Source organism: Berkeleyomyces rouxiae, assembly GCF_048999995.1.
Source record: "Berkeleyomyces rouxiae strain 22BRR77 chromosome Unknown BrBRR77_ptg000002l, whole genome shotgun sequence".
In the NCBI taxonomy this organism is placed as follows: domain Eukaryota; kingdom Fungi; phylum Ascomycota; class Sordariomycetes; order Microascales; family Ceratocystidaceae; genus Berkeleyomyces; species Berkeleyomyces rouxiae.
The window spans coordinates 815,825-840,029 of record NW_027396492.1 but is presented as its reverse complement, the minus strand read 5'-3'; the positions used below and the strand labels follow the sequence as shown (position 1 = coordinate 840,029).

General features: G+C 50.0%; 2 protein-coding genes across 2 annotated transcripts; one reads left to right on the top strand and one right to left on the bottom strand.

Moving 5' to 3' along the window:
• Positions 1-3,242: 3,242 nt before the first annotated feature.
• On the top strand, positions 3,243-7,628 carry BROUX77_001775 (uncharacterized protein; the record flags this gene model as incomplete). The annotated part of the gene is made up of 4 exons (XM_073746241.1): positions 3,243-3,972; positions 4,031-4,147; positions 4,229-5,128; positions 5,197-7,628. 4 exons carry the CDS (start codon positions 3,243-3,245, stop codon positions 7,626-7,628), a joined length of 4,179 nt encoding a protein of 1,392 aa, XP_073606857.1.
• A 230-nt stretch (positions 7,629-7,858) lies between these two features.
• BROUX77_001774 (uncharacterized protein) lies at positions 7,859-9,032 on the bottom strand (the record flags this gene model as incomplete). The annotated part of the gene is made up of 2 exons (XM_073746240.1): positions 7,859-8,521; positions 8,607-9,032. 2 exons carry the CDS (start codon positions 9,030-9,032, stop codon positions 7,859-7,861), a joined length of 1,089 nt encoding a protein of 362 aa, XP_073606856.1.
• Positions 9,033-24,205: the final 15,173 nt, after the last annotated feature.

Sequence of the window (24,205 nt, the reverse complement as noted above, 5' to 3'; positions counted from 1 at the left end):
TAGCATAGCTGCAAGGGGCATGGAGGCTGTGCAAAGAAAGTGTCAAGTCGCTGATTTTCAAGATCTGCCAGGCTAACGAGGCGAGCCAGCAGCCTCGCCATATCCGAAGTGGGAATCTTAGCACTCTTGACAATGGCGGTGCTATTCCTTGATCGCCAAAGAGGGGTTTTATATGCTAGTGTACACATGCACACCAGACGACTGGAAATATAGAGATGGTGGTGGGCAAAGCGGAATCTAGTCTAGAATAGCACACGTACCACGCAGAGATCGGTTGAGAGACCATTTTAGGAAGAATCTATGCTCGTGTGTTTATGTCAGGAGCGCTACCCGAGCGTAGATACAGGTGGAGGGTTGTGTGTAAATGCTTATTACATATTTCTTCGTAATTTTATCCGCACATTCGGATAGAGGTGAGGTGATGAGATGGTGGTATAACTTCTGTTGTGAATATGGACCAATAGTGCACTAGTTATGCCCTTTAGATGCAGGGCTTGCTTCGCTTTAGACTAACCTGCCGTAAGCTGACAAAGCCCATGGCGCCAGATAATGGTATTGTTGTGTCCTGGTAAGCCTCACCTCCGAAAATAGCTGTTGCTTGCTTCTACAAAACATCGCCATTTCTCTGACCCTCCCCTCTCCCTCCTTCGGCGTTGCTCTGGTGGGGGGCACGCTCACCCGCAAACTCCAAAATCTTTTGACATGCGGTCTTTAAGTCTTCGGGCCTTTTATTTATTTCCGCTTTAGGGCCTTTGTGCCGGGGAGCTGGAAGGGGGCATCAGTGTTTCCCACCCACAGCTCTCAGGCCATGCGAAGCAATTCATCATCGGTACACCGGGAGAAGATTTATGCAGCAGCTCACCGCTGCTGTGGCTCCCGAGGCCAAAGACAATGTAGATATATACATACATACACACTTACACGCGTACCATAAACCGCACAGCCGAAATACCTGGGCGGGTGTGCTTGTATATACCCATATATCTTGATATAACTATTGATGCATAGATAGATATACATAGATGCATGTGTTCGTCGATGTGTCCATCGTAAGTCAGTAGATCTCGTGCGATTAATAGCCTCTGCTATTAGAGGGCGAAGGGCCGTAGAAAACAGGACTAACAATGCCGATGCTGGTGTGGGCTGGAAATGTGGGCGGCCCAAGTCAAGCGTATAAGCGCATGACGCCAGCTGTGGCGGGCAGGGTTTCTTTGTGGGAAGATGAGCTGGCAGCCAGTTGTCGCTGTCATATCAGATAAATGTGTATGTATGTATGTAGCTGACGGGTTAGGCGCCCATGCTTGCACAGTTGCGTTTAAGTGTGTATACATAACTACCTGTACTTGTAGGGGCGATATGACACGAGATAAGGCGTGCCAGTTAGCGAGGAGGGGAGGACCACAGGATGGTAGGCCCCGACGACTGGCGGGGGAGATGGGGAGGAGGGGGAAGGGGGAAGGGGGAAGGGGGGGAGTAGGAGGCAAAACCCAAAGGCGGCGAGCAACGGAGAAGATGCCTGGCAGTGAGCCTGACAATAGGCGCATGCATCCAAGTATCCAAGTGTGTACGGATTGTATGGACGTACTTGTAGTACTGCACAGAAGGTGGCCCTTGCTGCCAAAGTCAGGGCCACCACTCTCCACGGCGACCTACGTTAATGTTCTGTCGCATTATCGCTGCGTGCATCTTCGCCGTCTCGCGTCTTTTGTCATGTTCTTGCTGATACTGACCGGTCGTCTTTTCTGCTCCAGAGTCCACCTACTTCAGGCTGGCTGGTGGTGATATATCTATCTATATCAGCGCGTCAATATGGTGCCGGGGCTTTTTGCTGTCGGCTCGGCCCTGAGAACAATGTAGGTAGTTGTCTATTTTGTGGTGGCTAGGTGGTTATATTTTTATTTACTCTTGTTTCTTCCGCCAGACCCATGTCTCCTTCTCTTTTTCGCTGCGGGCGGGTTTCCTTCCCTGTTGGGGCTTCTGTTTACATCCATCACAGCGCCTCTTTCTCTTTTAATTGCCGGCCTGGCCAAGAAAAAAAATCTTCATACTACTCTACCCTACCCTACCCTACCCTACGGTACGGGTGCTACCAATGGGTAGTTTCCAATTCGCTTCACAGCCTGCAGAAATTTTCTTTTCCCTGTCTCTTGTTCCGAGCAGCTGCGTTGCGCGTGCATGTGCCTTCCTGGTCAAATGCTACTTGGCTTCGTTCGTTTGGCGCACCACTACGACATGACGCTCTTGCCAGCTTGTGGCCGGTGCTCTTTCCTTCTACTCTGCCCGCCATACTATCTGCTGATTTTGCTTTTGGCCGGCACGCCTGGCTAGCTGCACCTGCGTTTTTCAGCCACACTATCTCTCCCCCCTCCCCGCCTAGTAACTACTAGTTAGTAAAAGTAAAAGTACTTTGCTCACAGTCTCAACTAACGCCTCAATGTTATCATGCTTGCTGTCAACTTGGCCATGGCGCTGAGCTTGCGATGAGTCGTGCTGTCAACCTCGACAAGTAGGAGTTATATGCAACAAACCTTGGGCCATGGATGGCCTGCTAACTCCACCCCTCCCCGGCTCTGGCTTACACACACACATGTGCCCCGTACTGCTGGGCTCTTTCTTGTCTGGCAGCTCTGTCCGTCCATCTCCTTCTACACTACAAGTATACTTGCAGTAGTTACTTGTATTCAAATGCGTGTCTATGTCATGGCTTTGCTTTGCTTTGCCTGTTCACCCCGCGGAGGCAATTACTGCACCTGCACCTGCACTTGCACATGAGCCTGGGTCCAGACCCTCCAAACAAACGATGCCTGCTTCCCCGTCCGGCCTCCCAGTTTGTTGTTCTTGACTAACTCGGCTACTTATGTTCCCCTCTCCGCTCTTACAACTGCTCCAACTCTCCGTTTGCTCCTTCCTTCTGCATGCCTGCCATCACTGGCCCTTTCTTTCTGCTCTTCCGCCCCTTCAAGCCCCTCGCGTTCTCGTTTCTCCTCCTACTTACTTCTTCTCTATTGCTTCTTACATGTTGAATCCACTGCAAACTCTTCTTCCAACAGCCTCCTCGGGTCAGCTTGCCACTGCTCTTGGATAAAAAGCTCCAGTGTTCGCCTCCATTCGCTCGATTGAGCTTCTACGCAGCGGTTCATCTTGGTTTGTCACTCTTTGTTTGTGTCTCCGTCGTCCCCGCTCTATTTGCCGGTGCCGTCGTCTCCGCCTCCGCCCGCGTCACCATCGCCGCCTAGCCCACCATGAAAGCTTTTGTAGCCCCCTTTAAGAAGGGCCGGAAGGCTTCGGGTGGCCCCGCTGCCTCTGGTGCAGACGAGGGCTTGGAAAGCAGCAGTGTGCCTCTTCTTAGTGGCGCCGCTTATTTGTGCGAGCTGCCCCCCTCTCCTCCGTCTACTTCATCCCCCCATTTCAACTTGGGTCAAGACTCTCGGTGGGCTTCGGCATCCAGATTGGAGCGTGGAGTCTTTCCTCCGAGTCCAGCCAGCATCGAGGAAACCCCCGACGAGTATTTCTTCAACACCAACAAGAAGCCGCCTCCTTCGTTTTTCAGCACCGCCAAAAAGTCTTACTCTTGCTCGCAGTCTCGCGCTGAGGCTTCTCTGCAATCTTTTGCCAATGGCTCAGCCGGTGTCAACGGCCATCCTCGTCTGTCTCGAGCCATCCCTCTGATGCGAAACAGCTATGACTTTATTGTCATTGGCTCTGGATATGGAGGTGGCATTGCCGCTTCCCGCTTGGCCCGCTCTCAGGGTCCTGATGGAAGAAACTCGGTGTGCATTCTCGAACGGGGAAGCGAAAAATGGCCCGGCGAGTATCCTTCAACTCCCACTTCGAGTCTGAGCCAGGTCCGATGCTCGGGTGTACTGGATCCGGGTAATGCCCGTCACTTCAAGATCCCCATCAAGGGTGGAAACCCCAACGGCTTGTATCATATTCACATGGGTAAAGGCTTGAGCTGCTTCATGGGAAATGGTAAGTGACAGCTTAATACAATCCGCTACTTGATAGCTTGCTAATCCCATCTACACAGGTCTTGGTGGCACCAGTCTCATTAATGCAAATGTCTTCCTTCCTGCCGACAAGGGCGTGCTGAGTCTCCCAACTTGGCCCACAGAAATTCGGGAGGATCCCGAATCACTGAATCAGTGTAAGTGCCAAATTTTAACCCTAGTCGCATCTTGTGTGCTTCCAGAGACATTAACACACGCTTAAATCCAATCCTGTGCAGACTACGACAAGGTTGCTGCGGTTCTTGAACCCGAAACTTATCCTGCCAGTTGGCCAAAATTGCACAAAGTTGAGCTTCTTAAACGCCAAGCTCGACTCATGGGCATGGGAGACAAATTCCGAAAAGTCCCCCAAACCACTCGGTTTAACAACGGCCCCAATGCCTGCGGTGTAGAGATGCGTGCCTCCACCTTGTCCGGAGAAGACATCACTGGGATCAACGATGGCTCCAAAAACACCACACTTGTCACGTACATTGCCGATGCCTGGAACTGGGGTGCCGAAATCTTTTGTGAGTGCGAGGTCCGCTACATTCTCGAGTGCACTGGCCCCGAAGGTGGCTACATTGTATACTACGCCTGGAGAGATTTTGGCCGCACTCACTTCCGTGATGCCTTCAAAGGTGACTTGATGTGGGTTCATGCCAAGAAGGGCGTTTTTTTCGGCGCTGGCGCCATTGGGACCACCGAAATTCTACTTCGGAGTAGAGAAATGGGCCTACCTCTGAGCGACCATATTGGCCAAGAGGTCAGCGGCAATGGCGATATGCTAGCTTTTGGCTACAACACCGACTTTGAGTCCAACTCGCTTGGACAAGCTCGCCCTAACCCCGAGAATCCCACCGGTCCCACCATCAATTCTGCTATTGATAACCGTGAAGGTCATAATAGCCCTCTTGATGGTTGGATTCTCGAAGAAGGAGCCGTGTCCAGTCCCATGGTTCCCTTCCTGCAGGCTATGCTTGAGCTTGTTCCTAGTGGTGTCCATTCCGAACCCAAGCGCTCCATGACAAAAAGTTTACGCTCTGGACTAGCAAGTCTTGGGAGCTGGATGTTGGGTCCCTACTCGAAGCGGGGTGCCATGAACAAGACACAAATTTACCTGGTCATGACTCACGATGGTACGTCTTTACCACTCTTTTCCTTTCATTTCTTTTTGGCTAACCTCCACCAATCTACCTCTGAATAGGTGCACAAGCTCGTATGACCCTCGAAGATGACAAGCTTTCCCTCGACTTCCCCGGTCTCAGCAGGAGCGGCCATGTTGCCAAAATCCACGAACTCCTAGCGCAAGCCACTAGCCTAATTGGCGGCTCTGTAACCACCCATCCGTTTTACTCGCTTTTAGGAAAGCAACAAGTCACAGTTCACCCCCTAGGCGGTGCTAGAATGGCTTATGATGGTACCGGTATGACCGGGGCCTGCAACCATGCCGGTGAACTATTTACAGGCCAAGGGTCTGATGTCCATTCTGGTCTAATTGTGGCTGATGCTGCAATTGTGCCTACCTCTCTCGGCGTCAACCCCCTTGCAACAATCTCGGCTCTTGCCGAAAGAAGCATCGATATCTTCGCCAAGAAGCATGGCCTAACGATCTCCGAAGAAAAGAACGGCACTCTGGATCTCTTTGGTGAGCCCCGCCATCCCTTTATGGGCAAGGCTAGCCAGATGCAAACCGCTGTCATGGAACAAAAAGAGGTTATCCGTACTCAAACTGCTATGCGCCTATTTGACGAGGACAAATCCAACGGTTATGCTTTCACAGAAATCATGAGTGGCTACATCCATCGTCTTAACAACACAAAGTTGATGGAGGATGATCTGGACACTTATCGTGTGGCTCATCGTGTAGCCAAGGGTCGTCTTGAGGCCGCACGTTTCTTTCTTACTGTCCAGACATTTGACATTCGCTCATACGTAGGCAATATTGAGCACCCTGCCATCATGACTGGCACCGTGGCATGCCCCACCCTTCCCGGCTCCCCGTTCATGGTGCAAAGAGGAGATTTCCAGCTTCTTTCTGTGGACCCCAAGCGACCCAACACTTTAAATCTTGTATACGACTTTGACATGTGGGGTACAGACCGTCAGATGCTACATTTCCATGGTTACAAGATCCTCGATCCCTCTGTGGAACTTTCCCCCATCAGGTTCTGGAAGGCTTCAAGCACACTTTATGTGACCATTACTCGCCCTACTCCGGGTCGTATTCGCAACAAGGACGATCCCAACGACTGGCGTCATGACCCTGTTGTTGCCAAGGGTATCCTCGATATCAAACTTGGCGATTTTGCCAGCGAAGTTTTGTCCTTGACACCCTCGGGCTCCAGTGTGCTTAGAAAGCTATCGAGCAGCTTGGCATACTTCAGATTCATGACCAGTCATTCATTCCCTTTGTTTCTGGGTCGCTTTGGACGTTTGCAGTACCCCACGCCGAGTTACATTGGCTACATCAACCGCACTCTCCCTCAAGCCTCATTCACCCTCACTGCTCGCGATGGCGTTAAAACTCCGCTTTATGTTTTCGAGCCAACCAATCCAAGCATCAAGACGAGAAATGTGGTGATGATTGCAGGTGCCGCAGTTGATCATCAAGTCTTTGCTCTACCCACAATCCCCTACAACACTGTCAACTACATGACTCGTGCTGGTTACAGAGTTTTTGCTGGAGTGCATCGCTTTGGTCTTGTCAGCATAGCAAGGGACGACTGGACAGTGTATGATGCGCGCGAGGACATTCGAGCTGTGATTCAATTTGTGCGCGAAAACTACGCCGAGGATAACTCACCTGACAACAAGGTCTACATTGTGGCGCATTGTATGGGAAGCGTTTCTTTTTCGATCGGACTGTTGACAGGTGATATTCCGTCTGAGTGGATTTGGGGAATTTCTTGCAGTCAAACTTTTATGACACCCCTTTGGAGTCCTCCCAACATGATTAAGGCCATCAAGGGACCGATTCCATTGGATACTCTGTACAAGAAGTTGGCTGGAAATTGGATGTCGTGTCAACCTAGCACGAGTGACAGCTTCGTCCACCGAGCACTAAGCCAACTCCTCAGGCTATATCCCCAGCCCCGCCAAGAACTTTGCAATAATGCAGCTTGCCACAGAACATCTCTGGCTTTTGGGAGATGCTGGAACCACCGTAATCTCAATGAAGCGACACATCGGCAGATAGACCGATTCTTCAACGGCGTCAACATGACTCTGATGGATGTTTTGATGCGTCAAGGAACTATTGGTTCAGTGACGACAAATGGCCCCGACTATACACCGCTTGTGACAGATGAAAATGTTGAAAAGCTGAGGGGCATCCCAATTTTGCAGTTTGTTGGTGCAGAAAATGCAGTACTGTCACCAGCTGCTACACAGCGGTCCCACGATATTCTGGTCAAGCGCTTTGGTCTCGCTAGTGAAGATGGCCAGGTACAGTACCGAAGACTCGAAATTCCCAACTATGGCCATCTTGATTCGTGGATGGGACGCAACTCTTGGAGAGATGTGTACCCTCATGTCCGGGCTGAGATGGACCGTGTGACACGAGGCCCAGAGTACAGTTTTGTTGAGCCAGCAGACCGTTTTGCGGCCATGACCGCAAATGGTGTCCTGATGGACTAGAACTGCGATGTCTATCCATGTTGGTTTTCTATCAATAGGTTGGACTGCTTGTGCTTTTTTGGTTCGTGGTTGTTTTTTTGGTAGTTCATTTGATATCCCCCGGGTCTAGTTTTCTTTTATCCCTTCATTACTATCCTATTCCTTTTCTCGTGTTGGTAAAATTTTTGGGGTTATGCAGTTATGCATGCTTGTATATATATTCAGCACAATACAGCTATTTCTCTATGGTTTTATATACGCACAATTTGCCTATCCGCGTTGAGTCCTCCGCGGAAGAATTTCTCAATAACTTTCCCGTTGATGATGGTCTCTTGAATTATGCCACTGACATGTTCAGGATCCACTCGCCCATACCAAATGCCACAGCCAGCAAGACTATGCTTGTTACCGTCTGGACCTCGCAATCCAGGCGGGATATAGATTATGACGTTGCCGGCGTATTTATGACCACCAATATGGGAAATCATGGCAACACGAGCTGTTATGGCAGTTGATGAAGAAGCATCTGACGCCTCGACGTCTGGTGGACTGTGTAGAACTTGAATGCCCCTTGTATCCAGTTCATGTGTGAAGGCATCCTGTAGAGCAGGCCCGTACACAGCGCAGCGCAAGTCTCTGTTCTTGTGGCCACAGATAAGAACCATGACTGAGGAGACGGGCGTAAAAGGGACGGGGGCCTCGGCAGTGTCCGAAGCAGTGGCTCCATCTGTGCGGCTGCTCTTGTCCAGTGGAAGCAAGTGCTCTTTGACCAGGCGTGATAGCGAAGCAGTATCTGGCAGAGCTGATACATACTTGAACGAGGGGAGTAGGTAGACGGAGGCCGGGCTGGTACTACTGCTGCTGCTGTTGCTTTGGGGCAGCGGGAGGGAGGAAGCAATGACGGAGAAGTTGGGCTGTGCTTTCGTCAGTTATGAGCAGCGCACGCGGGCCACGGGACTACAAAAGGAAAGAAAGGAAAGAAGAAAAGAAACGACTTACGTTTTGCAGCGGGCCGTTGCGGCCGATGATCTGCTTGAATTCAGCAGCGAGGTTCCGCGGCGCCGCGGCGGCAGAACTAGCAGCGGCTGGGCCAGAGAGCGAGGAGTCTGCGCCGGGCTCGCCGTCGTCGTCGATGCGCGACGGCCACGCGTTTGTCCCGGTGCAGAGGACAATGTGCTCGAGGTAGGCGGCCATGGCGCCGTGCAGGCCGGCCGAGGCGAGCGGGTGGGTGTCGGGGAGTTTGGGCGCGAGGGTGGGCGGCGCGGAGCATGGGGGTGGGGATGGGCAGCAGGGTGTCATGGGGAAGGAGGCCCGGGCGGAGGAGGAGGGGCGGGAGGTGTAGGAGCGGGAGGAGGGCGGGTAGACATTGTAGGTGGAGAGTCGCCGAGGGGTAGCGTGGCGTGAGAGGAGACGGCGGAGGAGCATAGCTGTGGAAAGAGGCGGTTGGGGGTTGGTGGGAGGTCGGGAGCGGTTGGTCTGTGGTGAGGTTGATGATCATGAAATTTGTGGTGGTGTGTAGTGGGTAGGGTTATGTCAGGATGCGGTAGTTGTGTACTAGGGTTAAGAGAGCCATTTGCCGTGCTTTTGGTCGCACGGAGTAGTGAAGCTTGGGCGATGTCTAGGACGACAGAATATACTACTAGAGGATAGTGCAGAGAGATGTGTCGAGCTATGTGTTTTCCCTAGACAAAGCGTGTCAGCACCGTGTATAGAAAGGTGATGAGATTTAGGGGCAGGTGGGTCTCAAGGATAGTAGTAGTGTTATATGGAAAAGTGGTGGAACTTGACAGCTAGCTACTGGGAGCTTGGATTCAAAGGACGGAGGTCTAGAGATGTTATCCCAGAGATCTGTGAGTACGATATATCGAGGGGATGTACCTTGTGAAGATTCAGGCATAGATTACCGGGTGTCGTCCCGCAGTTCCATGGTGAAGCCCACGTATGATACACAGGATTCGGCCTGTAAGTAGCAGCCAGTATGCCCTCTATCCACATTGACAGTGTCCTCCAAGAACAAGATTGAAATCCGACAGTCTGTTCGAGTGACAGCATGTAGCCTAGTTGGTCAACTTAGGAATCCCGTATCAGGTGTCGGGTTCTCAAGTCACAAGTGTCTGTACGACGTCACACGGTAGACTACAGTTACACAAGCGAAGTAACCCCCTTCCCTTTCGTCTCTCTCTCTTCCCCCCCCCCCCCCCCCCCCCCCCCCCCGTTCCCCTCCCCCTCCCTCGTCAAAACCTTGATCGTAAGATACGATAAAAAACACACAGACGTGCCTGTTTCTCTTTGTCCACTGTAAAACACGACATGAAAAAAAAAAAAAAAAGCTGGCGAAAAAAAGAAAAAGAGAGAGAAGGGGTAGGGATGCCAAGTGAGCTTCGTGTCTGTGTACGTCAAAGCTAGTGAGTTAGTGTCAGTGCTAAGCTGTGTGTTAGTGGCAGTTGTCAGGCTTGTGAAAATGACCGAGGCAGAATGGAGCGAGCGACATTGAAGAGATATTTAAGAGAGCCCTTGATGCTTGATGCAGTTGAGCCAGGTGCAAATGAATGTGCGTGTTGTCGCGGATATGGAATCAAGGCAAACGCGGCACCGTGAGGTCTAGATTGTGGGCCAAGTGCAAATCACTGCAGCACGCTTTTCATCCTATGAAACTAGCGGGTAATCAGTTTTTTTTTTTGCTCAGGGAACATAAACAAGACTTGGACATGTGGGCAGCAACAGCAGGAAGATAGGATTTAGGATGTTGAAGGAAGCAGGAAACAATCAACAGAAAACAGGGTGTCCGAAACAGCAAATCAGAACCAGGGCACAATGGGAAATCACGACAGCAAGCGCCAATTATCGAGAATCCATGTTCGGTTCATGTTGTGTATGTGGTTGTATACCTACGAAGTAGTATTTGCTGGGTGTGGTCCTGCAGGTTTGGTCTTGTCCCAAGGAACCGAAATTCGCTACAGGCTTGTTCGACAAGCAGAGGGAATTGTCGAAAGGGCAGGGCAAGTTGGGAGAAGAAGAAGCAGGAGGGGGGAGAAGAAGAAGAAGAAGGTGTGGGAGTGAGTGAGAGAGAGAGAGGAGAGGGAGAAGGAAGGGGAGGAAGACCGAGGAGGAGCTGGGATTTCGACGCGAAGCCACGTCAACTTGCCTGCACATGAAAACCCGAGAAGGCCTGTTCCCTGCACCGCCTCGTCCTGTGGGTGGGCTTGGCTTTTGGCTGGCCGGCCGCCCGCTCGTTGAGAGAAGATGGAGGCAGGGCAGGCAAAGAGTGTGTCGAGGAGAAGCTGAAGCAGAGAAACAGAAGGGGGAGAAGGAAATGGAGATGGAAACTTGGGCCGCAGCCCAGCAATTCTTGGCGGCGGCGGGGACAGAGAGGGAGGGGGGAGAGAGAAGTGTTTGCCAGTGGACTAGCAATACAGGTATGTGGCATATGCCCGATAGCTATACAAGTGCAAGTAAGTGGTGTGTTGTGTTCCGGTTTGGCTCAACGTACCCACTCCCCGTTGTCTTGAGTGGTTCTCTTCGGGGCGAGCATGATGATGGAAAAAGAAAGGAAACTTGGTTGGGTTTCATTCAAGGCAAAAGGCTCGAAAGAAAGGCGAGGGAGAGATGAGGAGGAGAAGGGAGGGGGGGAGGAGAGAAACAGGGAAGATGCTCCTTTGGCTGGTGATAAGTCGGGGTTTTCTTCTTGTTTGAGAGGATCAGGTCGGGAATAGATGAGAGCGAAGACAGAGACAGACAGACTTGAGGAGGCCACTACATGGATGCGGGTGAGGAAGCAAAACAAGAAGAAGAAAAAAAGATCCCTGACCAAACGTGCAGAGTCTGCTGCGGCAGCTCGTGTTGGCTAGCCAGGCGGTACGGGCTTTCTCGGGACTAGCTTCTAGTGGTAGGACGCTGACTTAATGCTTTGCAAGCAGACACACAGACAAGAAGACGTCCGTCCACGTCCACAGCGCGGCCGCAAAGAACGGAGGCGGCCGCACGGTGAGCAGACGACTCGGGGGGGAGGGGCACAGAGAGAGGGCTGGACGCGATGGTCGTTGGATGGGCCCATCCCTTATTTCCGAGCGAAAGGGTCTGGTTGCTCCCTTGCACGGGTCTTTGGCGAGGAGTTCATGTTGTTCTCGAAGAACAGGCAGAGGGGGAGCGACTCTGGTTAGCGATTCCTGACCGTGTTCCTACGATCGCATCGAGATGTGTGCATATGTGCGTGTTGCTTGGCTAGTTATAGTTAGTTGGCTGACTGTTTGGTTGCTGCTACTGTGCTTCAGAAGCACTCTAGAAACAGCGGCCAATGCAAGTCTCGTCTCGCGTCTGCAGTGCAACAGTTCTAGCAGTTGTGCGAGGACAAAAGTCGCAGTGCAGTCAGTGGTAGTGCAGCTCCAGAGGTTCTAGTCAGGGCGCCGAAGCTGAAGCCGAAGCGATGCTGATGTGAAGCTGATGGCTTCTTGGTGTATAAAGAGGCAGACTAGATTGCAGACCCCTGGACTCCAACAGGGATTCGCTGAACTCCACGCGGCGCCAGGCTTCGGGCCGCTGTAGCACGGCGCACCAGTGGCCTGTGGGCACTATACACCACCCAGAGAGCGCCAGGCACCATGTCCCTCTGTATGCCCGTGGTGTAGAGCCCCACTATACCCCCCTCCCAAGCAGTGCCATTGTCCGCTGTAGCACAGAACACCGCCAAATCCCGAGCACCGTGCCACTGTACCACAGCGCTAACAAGAAGTGACAGCGCGATGTTATCCCCCCCGTCGCTCAAACTCCATGGCCCAGCCAGTGCTTGCATCCACGGGCTTGTTTCTATGTGTCTGTCTGGGTGCAAATCGTTTTCACGGGAATAAACACTTGACGGAGGGAAAAGAAAAGAAAAAAAAAAGATTAAAATAGATGCATCACGCCATCCTAATCTCGACTGTCAGTTTTGGCCCTAGTCATGAGTATTCACACATTTATCTTTCTTTTTTCAAAATGTCACACAAAATAGTTTTCTTCCCCCCCCCTTGGCACACACACCCAATCCCTCAATATCAAATCTCATCTGCCTCTGAAACAACACCGCTGTCTTGTGCTTTTGTTTTTTTCTTCTTTTTTTTCCTGTCTTCTTCCCGCTTCTCACGCTCGCAGATCACCGTCCAACTTGGACAAGCAGCCCGCATGTCCAGCTATTCTCATCGCTTAGCTGGGCCATCACGGCCATCCATGGTCGAGTCGCATCTGCGATGTTGTCTCCATCAGCTTGCCAAATGCGAGACATGCCGCCAGGCAAATAAACGCATGCAAATAGCTATCGGCGCCGCCACCCACAACGACCACGACCATGAGTGAAGCTGGCTCTCTGGAGCTTTCTGGCCCCGGCTAGCTGTCTGCACCCGCGTTCAACCCGTTGCCCCCTCCACAGCTCCTGGTCAAGACGGTCCCACTGACCAAAGCACACAGACCACAGCATCACACAGACCAACACGGGCCACGGACGCCAATCGGAAAATAGACTGGGAACCCTGGCTAGGCCAAGCCCAGACAAATCACTCACCACGAGATGCCGACGCCGACAAGGAAGGACTCAACCAACACGCACCGGCTAGCCTCTCAAGGCAGCTAGCTAGCTATAGCGCGCTTTATGCTGTATATCAAGGATGCTATAACTAGTTGTCCTATATCTGTGTATCCTTCATTTTGCAACCCCCGGCTTAAGCCCTCGTCGTTGCAGCGGGAGACCGAAGGCGCGAGATGGGCAAACCAGACCACGGAAACAAGACAAAAAAGGGGGTGATGTGCAAGGCTGCTCTCCCGCACGTTCAGGCCTTTTTTTTTTTTTTCTCTCTCTCTCTTTCCCCCACCCCGTGCAACTCTCTCATTACCGGCCGGTAGCTTGCACTCTATGCCTGTTTTTTTTTTTTTTTTTTTGCAAACTTTGCTGGGTTGGCACTGAGCACCTGGGACTCACCACAGAAAGGAAAGAAAAAAAAAAGAGAGAGCAGGCATAGTCTGCCGCCCCGAACCAGAACAAAGCTCTCTGGAACCATGCCGGCCGGGCTGCTATAACTCGCTGTGTGACTCGAAGAAGTACACCTGTATCTACGCTTGTACCTGGTCTAATTTCATCCCCATGAACGAGAAATGGCCGGCTGGATGGACTTGCAAAGACTGGGAACAAAACATAGCACATCTCGACTCGCTTTGTTTTCTTTCTTGCCCTTCGCTTTCCCATCGTTAGTGCCATGCTGCGGGGGGCGGGCGGCAGAGCAGCAGGGCGGGCGACCTTGCTTGCTTGGTCTAGTCGAGTCTAGCCTACCTAGCCTGACCTGGTCTCTCGTCTCGTCTCGTCTCGTCTGCGTGGACTGGCCATGTAGTATTGCATTCCTCTCTTCCTTTGCCGCCTTGACAAAATACTCCGATGTTTGTTTTTGGGGTGTTAAAAAAAAATAAAAAATAAAAAAGGGAAAACCCATGCCCCCCCTGGTTGGTGCTGGTGCCGTCGTGCGCTAGGAATACTAGTCGGTCGTGTGCTGGGCTTTTGGCTCTAGCTCTAGCTCTGGCAGCAGCGAATACCTAACCTCTACCCGTCTGTCCAAGTCGACGTTCAAGTCTAGCTTCAGGTCCATAGAACCCTAGGCCAAGCTAGCTTAGTCCAGGAACCCATTTGGCTTGCTTGCCGAGCGAGCAGACTGCGAGTTGGAGTGGCAAAGCTAGCACCAGAGCCACCAACATCCCGCATTCCAGGCGTCCAAGTGTGACAAGCCACAATCTGACAAGAAGACAAAAGGTCGAGTGTCCAAGTGTGTAGTTAACTAACAAGTCAGTCAGGCAGCTATAGTTACAGTTACTTGTGGTTGTATACCAGGCTCTTTGGCCAGTCGTTCGCTGTCGACTCATGCCAGACAAGGGAAAAAAAAAAAGAGTTGCATACAAGAGTCGCATGTATGTACACACAAACTACACACACACATATCCACACAGTTACAAGCGTGTTTCTGTAACACACGAACCATATCCAGACCAAGTGGAATTGCCGATATGTGGGAATTAGGGATCCCATGCTGCAAAAGAAAGCTGTCTCTCTCTCTCTCTGTGTGTGTGTATATGTGTCTCTCTTCTGTGTGCATGGGAACAGGAAAAGGATTTCGTGGCTGATAGGAGAACACTACTTACAGCCCATGCTCGGTTAACTACACTTCCAAGGAACATAAAACCTATCTGGGGCTGGTGTACCATACTTTACTGTCACAGCAACACGTAACCTAGATTTCACGGGCTACGTACGGATGCGTCTCTCGTTTCGTGATGCGCCGGCCGCGAGCGAGCATAAAGATGAGCTTCGATATTGGGCTCAAAGCCACCACTCCAACAACGACACAGACGCAAAAGACGTACGCATGGGCATTAAGCACAGACAGACACTCGGGTGGGTGGGGGGTCGATTCTCGGTCTTCGGCCCAAGGACATTCAAAGCATGACTAGTTACCACCACACGCGCCTCCGTTCATTCATTCACGTGCCAGCGAAAATAGGGCTGTGACGAAGAAGCAGAGAAAAGGGAGCTGACTGACGACTGCCAAGTCACAGTACTAGTCTAGTTCTACAGATACAGAACAAGCCTGTATCCTCCCTCGGACCAGCCAGCCAGCCAGCCAGCCCTGTGCTGCCCTTGGTACTACGGTAGCCTCTGAAATCGTGATTCTGTAGGGCCACGGAGCACACAATGCTACGAGTACAGGGTCAAGTGCAGCATCAGTAGCATGTATGTACACATGCACTATACCATCCACACAGCCGGCATATCGTGCTACACATGTAAAAAAAAAAAAAAAACCCACCAGCTCCATCCCAGAAGCCTTTTCGTTCTCTAGCGGCCGGCAGCGTACCGATGGGACGGAATGGGAATTGGAATGGGAATGGATTGGCAGACTGCCGCTTCCCGGTGTGGTACTCTGTTCTGTGTTAGACAGACTAGGAGTTTGGGGCAGAGCTTTTCTACTTCTAGATGTGTCTCTCCTTGTCTCTGTCTTTGTCTTTTTTCTAACCATGTCTCTCTGTCTGTCTCGCTCTCTGTGTGTGTGTGTGTGTTTTCTCTAGATGAAGGAAAACTCTGGCTGTGGCACCCCATTTTTCAACATTTCCTCGCGCCTTGACCATGACCTTGTTCTTTTTTTTTTTAATTGTCGTTGAACTCTGTTGTCAGACAGGAGAAAAAAAAAGAAAGAAAGAAATCCCCCTCCCCCCACCTCCAACCCCCGAAACACATGGATACGTCGTTCTCGATCACAGCCACTGACTGTAATGCCCTGAAATTTTCTTCTTTCTTTCTTCTTCAACTTCAATCCTCTGCCGTCATCACGGAAAACTCTCACTCTGGTTCTGGTTCTGGTTCTGGTTCTGGTTCTGGTTCTGGTTCTAGTTCTGGTTCTTCAGTGGCTTCCCTCCTGGTCCCTGTCTGTTTTGAATCCAAACCATCAGCCACACCACCACCTATATAACCCTCGTCGTTCTCATGGTCATTCATGCTTGAGTTAAGAAGGGAGCTTTAGCTTTGTATGACATGGACAGGGGAGAGAGAGAGAGGGGGGGAGGGGGGCAGCCATCTGTGTATGTGCACTGGTACGTTGTACGTACAAAGAAGACAATCCAGGTGAAGGAACTAGGGTCAAGCCCTTGACGTCGTCTTGATGCGGAAGCGGCTTTTGGCTTGGGGGTTAGTGTCTCGTTCGTCTGTCTTCCTGTCTGTCTGAGAAGCACAGACATGCTGCTAGTTGGACTCTCCCACATTCGTTCACATAGTAGGTAGTGCGATTGGACGAGCAGGTCGTATTGCATGCTTGCAATTTACAGGCCGTTCTGTTCTCCAGATCGTCGACGTGGTGGGCCGTCCGTCCTGACAATCAATGCGTGCGCATGCACCCACCCTTCAAGTCCAACCTTGTATGCGAGTGCAAGCGTATACATGCCTGTTCTTGTATGGGCAGGCATTGTCGACAAAACGCACTCACTCAATCTCGCCATGACACGACATTTACATTCTCAGCTCCCCAGTCACCAATCAGCCGTGGTGCCAACCATCCTCGGCCTTCAGGATATCAAATGCCGCGCTCAAGAGGAGCCCAACGGTGGGGAAGGGGGGAGGGGGAGGGGGAGTCAGAAAAGACAGCCAGACAGGGAAAACGAGGCCCAGAGATTGGAAGAAGACGAGATGGGGGGAACAGCGGCTTCAGGCTTCAGGCCTTGTCTGGGTTACTCGAACAAGCAAAAGTTCGGTCTCTCTGGTCGATGATGACGATGCGTAATGCCACTACAGAACTTGGCGCCTTACCAATCCACTGCACTGGGGCCATTACAGCACAAATCACATCACAGTCATCACAGTTGCAGTCACAATCCCACGCGGTCTTCTTCTTTTGCTGTTTTCTGCGGGCAGCTTACATACAGGCCGGTGGCTCTGGTGGAGTTGGGGGGGTTTTGGCAGAGATAAAGGCCAACAAGCATGTATGCAGGACCGGTGAAGATGGATATGCAGGGTTCAAGCCAAAAAGAAAAGAAAAAAAGAGTGCTTCGGCATACGCACGTATTTTTTGTCCTCTTCGAAAACATTGCCTGTTCCAGACAAACAAAGAGCGGCTATTCTCTTTCTCCCTGTCCAAGAGGAACATTTAATGACAAGGAAGAAAATCATGAGAATATAGCCAAGGGACTGACTCCTCGACAACCCGAAACAAACAGAGACAGACCAGTGCCCATGAACCACGGATTGGAAATTAGACAAGTCTGTCTGTCAATTTCAAGGAAAAATAAAAGACGAAAAAGGGACTAAGATGATGCTTCGATTTAGGAAGAAGAAGAAAAAAAAACAAGAGCGTCTTGGGTTTGTTTCGAACCACTCAATGATGAACCCTCATTTTTTTTCTCTCTCTCTGTCATTGACCACAAGTATCGATACACGAGAGAGAGGAGGAAAGAAAATAAGGAGTTAAAAAAAGGGACAAAAAGAACCAGGAAAGATCACAAGATGCAAGCAAACCGGGCCGAGGAGGGGAAAGGAAGTTGCCTTTTCTTGTCTTTGTCTTTGTTTTCTCCGCTTGAACGTGGTGGTGGTGGTGGTGGTGGTGGTGTGTGTGGAGACTTTTGACAGGGAACCAAAGTGAGAAAAAAAGGAAAGAGCAAGAAGGACAGAAGTGCAAGTCCGTCTCATCTCTTGCCGGTTGGACAAGGAAATAAGTTAAACAAACTACTTTTCTGGCCTCTGACGACCATGGGGGAGGGGGGCTCAAAATTAAGCAGCGGGTTGTGCGGCCTTGTCTTGAGATGGCAGCGGTGCGCAAATTCCTACATTGTAAAAATACCACTTGATTCACAAAAAAAAAAACTCCCGCCCGGTGTTGGACCAAGAAGAGGAGGCCGAGTTCTCAGGAAAGAGACCCCACTAGAGAGAGAGGGGGAAGAAAAAAACACGCCGGGGTGGAATTTAAGATGTTCTGAGAAAACAGGAAACTGCTCTCTCTCTTTCTCTCTCTCCCTATGTCTGTGTTCTCATGACTGTCTCTCATTTGTCTGTCAAAATTCCGACGACGACGAGGGTCACAATTCCAAGGCAAGTTTAGACGCCTTTGCCAGGCCAAATCTTAGGCAAATTTTGGAGTCCTTTTTTTGTTATTTTTTTTTCTCGAATAGATGGATGATGCATGGCCATGCATTATGCATGCATGAGCGTGAGTAGTTGCTTATACCATATGTACAGATGCATGTGTAGGTACTTGCATGCATGTACCTGTACTTGCCCCTCTGCTCTTGGTTGAATAATAAATAATACCTGCATGTCTCCCGTTCCTTCTCCTTCCTCAGCCCTGAGTCCACCGGCCATGGTGTTATTATATCCACCACACCCAAGTCTTGTGTGTCTTGAAAGGGCCACGAGAGAGGGGAAAGGGAAAAAAAAAAAAAGGATAACACATACAATCACAATGGTTCGCCAAAGTTGAAAAGTTAGTTGAGGGTTTTTTTTCCCTTTATCTAACTCTCACTTTAACAGAGCTGTGTAGAGCCGAACCGAACCGAAAATGCTGCTCCGCGTCGCCAAATCCAAGTGCAATCAATGCAGCGTGTGAGTATGTCATGCTTGAATGCTTCGATATGTATGTACATCGATGTATTGTGTACATAAATTGTAACTATGTACAAGGAGGAGTGAATCTGATCTGAGCAATTGCCAACATGTTGTTGAAGGCCACGTTTTAGGCAACGTGAACTCGGCGCACCACCAAAACTCAGACATCACTGCAACGTGCGTACTTGCCACATGTAGAGAGAGGCAGTTACGGTTGCCATTGTTGATGACGCGTTTTTTATTCAGTTGGTTGGTTGGGTGTTTGGCGCCGACGGCAATTTCCATCCGTCATCCAGGCTTCGCTTAAACGACGGCATCCATACATGCCATAGAGTTAACCCTAATGAAACATGACCACATATCCCCAATAGTACATATTTTTTATTGCATGCACTTGTCAACCGAGTCTAAAACATTGAGAAGAAGAAGAAGAAGAAGAAAGAAGACGTCAGGTCGGTCAGCAAAGAGTCTAGACTCATTAACTTTAGGACGACTGTGCTTTAGCTCTAGCTTGTTCGACAGGATTAAGAATCTCACTTTGACGTGCTGCTAAGAGACGTTGAGAGAGAAGCTGGGAGAGAGGGTTGGTCTGAAATTGTTCTTTTTTTTTTTGTTTCTTATTTTTTATTTTTTTTTTTAGCTCGGAGCTTGGATAGAGGGGAGGGGAGGAAAGAAGGATATTTGAAAAAAAAGAAGAAAAAAAACTACTGCAAACTCTGTCCACACGTCAAGGGACACAAGACTGGGCCGGAGTTTTCCATTTCTTCTACAGACATTCGGCCGGGCTTCTTACGCCACTCACTGGGCCACTGGCATGTTGTGTTGCATGTTTAGTTGCACAAGTCCAAGGTCAACCAGACGATAGCTTGTGTGTTTCTATCGCAGGCACGCGTGTGTTTACAAGTCGGCCGATGCATGTGAAGACTAAAAAAAAAAGACATTCATCTAGCATCTAGCAATGGCCCAAAAGGTCTCTCGTTTGTGAGCCGATTACGTACTGACGCCTACAGCTTTAGCCCAAGCAAACGAAAACGAAATAAGACCGAAGCTTGGGACTCGGGACTCCTTTGGCTTGTGGCCGTGACGATCACTAACAAAAGCAGCGCAGCACCCGCGACTTGCAGAGTGTAATTTGACTTGAATGTATGATGGACATCTGTGTAGTCCGAGGAGCACTACACTAGTATACACACTAACTACAGCTGACAAACTACAAAACCCTGTTGTTTTCTTCTCCCTTGACAGAGGGGGGGCTTGCGCTAGAGCTAGAACAGTTTTAGTGCAGTTATAGTGGAGGGGCGCTGTATTTGTCGCCTGTAGCGCGATGGAAGTGGAATGGAAGAAAAAGGAACAGAGGGAGAAGAAGCCATCTATGTACAAGACTAGACCATCTCTGTTTTTTTCTTCTTTTCTTTTTTCCATTTTCTTTTTCCCTCCAGAAGTCCATGCCCGTGACAGCTATCCTGCTCTATCCGCAAAAATCCTGCTCCCATTCCTTGATCCTACACATAATCAATCAGACAGATGCCACAGCCATTGCCATCAACCATAATCGCCATCGTCTTTTGCCGTGATGAATACGAAGAGAGAATTGAGAATTGCAGAGAGAGGAAGGAGGAGGAGGAGGAGGAGGAAGAGTTTTTTTTATTTATTTATCATTTAGGTATCATGCCATTATTGGCCATGGGCTGGCCTGCCTGTTATGGCCGTGTGGCATTATATAGTGCTGCTTTTCTTTTATTTTCTTTTCTTCTGCTCTTTGTGCTGCCTGCCTCGATGATTGGCCTATAACAGGCTGCTTGATATAAGATATTTCTTATCAGCCAAGCGTGCAGAGGGAGGTAGAGGTAGTTACTTGCAAGCACAACATATCCACTTGTGGCCTGTAACAGAAAGAGATTTCCGGGGGGGATTGAAACACGGGAAGATTTCAAGAGGCTAGGATAGGGAGGAAAGAAGAGTCTTTTTTTTATTTATTTTATTTTTTCTTTTTCTTTTTTGTCGTGCGTTTGTTTTCTCGCCTTCCCCTCGCCTCGTGCCAGTGTAGTGTTTGCCTCCTTTCATTTTTTTTCCTCTTCTTTTTTCCGCCTTCCTTTTTTAGTGTCTGCTGCTGCTGGTTTTGCTTGCCGTGGCTGCACTTGCATTTGCTGTTGCAGTCGCACTTGCCAAGTATACCCGTGGCAGTCGGAGTGTTTATCCTCCTTGTCAGTCCGTGGTACTTGCTTATATTGTCGACATTGTCGTAGTGTGGAAACTCTGGGAGCATGGGGAAGGTACACATGTTATGTATCCTTGTAAGAAGGAGGGAACCCTTCCTCTAGACAAGGGTCTGTGATTTTGTGGTTGTTAGGGTTCAGGGTCCAGGGCCCAGGACAGACAGACTTGAGAGCTTTCAAGCCAAGATAACCATGTATTCTCATTCGCCCATTCACTCACTGCTAGACGGGACAAACAGGGCCAAAAATCAAGAGCCAAACCCCCCAGCATGCATTCATACAGACAGACATGCATGCATACATTCTTGCATTCCCCTTGGCCTGTGCACACCTACGTTTTCTTTTATTTCTCCTGCTGTAACACCATCTGGGAACTACAGACAACTAACTAGCTACCTACAGCTCTGTGGCCTCTTGCGCCCAAGACCAACAGCTGCTGTCAAGCTAGAAGATAAGCAATACCGCTGAGCTAGTCTAGGCAAGTCTATCTAGGCTCTAGGCTAAAGTCGACAGCATTCTCGTAGTTATATTATAGCATGGTTAGTTATCGCATAGCTACAATGTATGTACTACGTGTGTGTACATACATGTTATGTAGACAGAACAGGAACCTGTAAGCCTTAGGCAATTCCTTACACAAAGGACAAGGGACAAGGTAGACTTTGTGACGGGGTTCCTTGGTTCCCTGGTTCCTCTTTTCCCTGGGTAAAACAAAAACGACATCATGCGTCATGGATCACGGATCATGGTGGTGTGGCATGAGGGGCATGAGAACACAGCCGGGACTCCTGTCTTTGTCTTTGTTGTTTGCAGCCTGCAAGGCAGATCGAGTTTTTGTGAAGCCTTGTTATTGAGATGTAATGCAGGACGCTGTGGCTTAAATACGCACACACGCATAAATATCAGAATCAATTGATTGCATTGTATGGTATTGCATTATATTGGCGACTGTACACTTGTTTAGTTGCAGGCAATTGCGCTGTGGACCGCTGAGATTGAGCCTTTTTACTGCCTGCTTGCTCTCTCTGCATCGCACATGGCTGCATTCCTTCGCGCCCACCTTTTGGATTTGATGTCATATTTTATCTCTCGCCGTCCCAAGTCAAGTCAAGTGCAAGCAAGCAGTTGCTTGTAGCACTTGCACTCCTGCCTCCTCTACTTCAACCTCTTGTGACACACACACACGGACACGCCCGCGTAAACCCACAATCACATTTCCTTTTTTTTCTTTTTCTTTTCTTTTCTTATCGTTTGTTGCGCGCTCAAGCGAGGCCAATCGCTCGCTACTAGATAAAAAAAAGCGAGACGAGAATCCCAAAAAAAAACAAACAAAAACAGAGAGAGAAAACATCATCGCCCAGCATCATGATACAGGACCAGCTAAAAAAGAAGGAGAGGAACATCCTATGTCCTCCTTCTGTTGAGTTTTCCCTGTTTTTGTCGGACAAGAAAGAGGACATATCTCGAGGCCAGGACCTCGAGAAAAAAAAGCCAATCAAATAAGCACTTGCTTTCTGGCTTACTCAACCCTGGCGGAGCCCTTGTTTGCTTGACAGAGCCAAAACTTGAGTCAGCGATTTTGGCGCGGGACAGAAGGGGACCGAGTGCGTATTGATGCATATGCAGTAGAAGAGAGAAGAGGTTAACTCACTAACTAGTCCAAGAGGTAGAAGTACCCTCAGGTACAAATACATGTACCCATACTCCGTGTCATTTAATGCTGCATTTTATGCACTCGCTTTTATTGGCGTCTGCCATTTAGCCAGCCCGGAGACAACTGCCTTTGTGGGAGCTCTTTTCACTGACTTTCCGTCACGTCGATTTTACCGGCTGTTTTATCTGGCGCCGCAATCAATGCATCGAGCAGGCCTTGGCCCTTGGTTTGGCGCACCCCCCCTTCAATTGCACCCCATGCTCGCTTCTCCTCTCCTCGCCCCCCCCCCCCTTGTTGGTGGTATACGAAGACCGGCAACAAAGAGCATATTGTAAGAGAAAGAGTATATTGCAAGTACTTGTAAAGGTCCACACATCCATAGATCCACAGGCTTCAGAGAGCCGTCAACTAAGGTGAGCTCACGCCGGGCTACTTGCTGCATTTCAAGCCTGCACTCTGCCCTGTGTCGATTTTGCATGCTATCCTGCCCCCCCCCCCCTCTCTCCGAGACGAAGCAATAACTACATGTGGTTATAGTATACGCAACCAAGTATGTACATATATACACCCACATCCACCCGCATCCCATCCCCTCCCAATCCTCCTCTGGTGGCCTGGTCATCTGGAGCTTTGATGGAAAGTTCTTGTCTACACAAGTACAAGTGCCAACTCTATCTGAGCTTCTTGCCGTCTCGTCTCGCATCCACATATTCTACTTTGGTCCACCGTCTTGGAATTGATTGTGTTGTGTGTCCTTGTACTCGCTTCGCCAGTCTTGTGCATATGATAAATCAACCAAGCCCACCCCGCCTTCTTGCCCCGTCTCCATCTCCATTACCATCTCCATCTTGACCTCCGTCTCCATCTCTGCTTCTTCTGCGTCTGAGTACAAGTACTTCTACTTATACTTCTACTTGGCTTTGTTTCCATCACGGCTCACCTCTCTTTCCGGCACTTGCCTCTTGTCACTGCTTCTGTTCTAGTCGGTACAACTACACTCTACGCCTCAACTCTTGCCGTTTGTCCCTTCTCTTTTTTGATTTTTGATTTCTTTTTCACGTTCCTTCCCATTCGACGTTTACCACTGCCAGAGTTCCGAAAAGGATTGCAAATTGACACTCGCCTGCGCCTGCATCCACGCACACCCACATACCTACACATATATACAATATACTTGACTACATATCTATACTACACCTTCAAATCACCACCGGCCTTTCGATCTTCAAGCAACTACCGTCTACGCCAGCAGACGCCCTCCATATATCTCCTGCGCGTGCCTTCCCTGAGCTTTGTCCCTTGTTGGATCCTCTTCTTTTTTTTCTCCTCCTTCTCCTTCTCTTTCTCTCCTCAGACCTCAGACTTCCTTCTTTTCCATCCCAATTTTGATCTTTGTGATACTCTGCTCCATCCTGTGCGCCCCTCTTCTCCCTGCGCCGACGCAATCACAACCCAACCTCCAAGTACAAACAACCATCCGCCCAAATAGCCTGACGTCACACTATCGCAAGATCACCGCATCAACCTGCAACCCACCAGTCATCTTGCCCATTGCTGGCCTCTCTTCGTCTAGTTTCCTCGGTCTCTGTGCCGCCAACCACCGCCAATCATTCACCAACAAGACTGCGTGCCT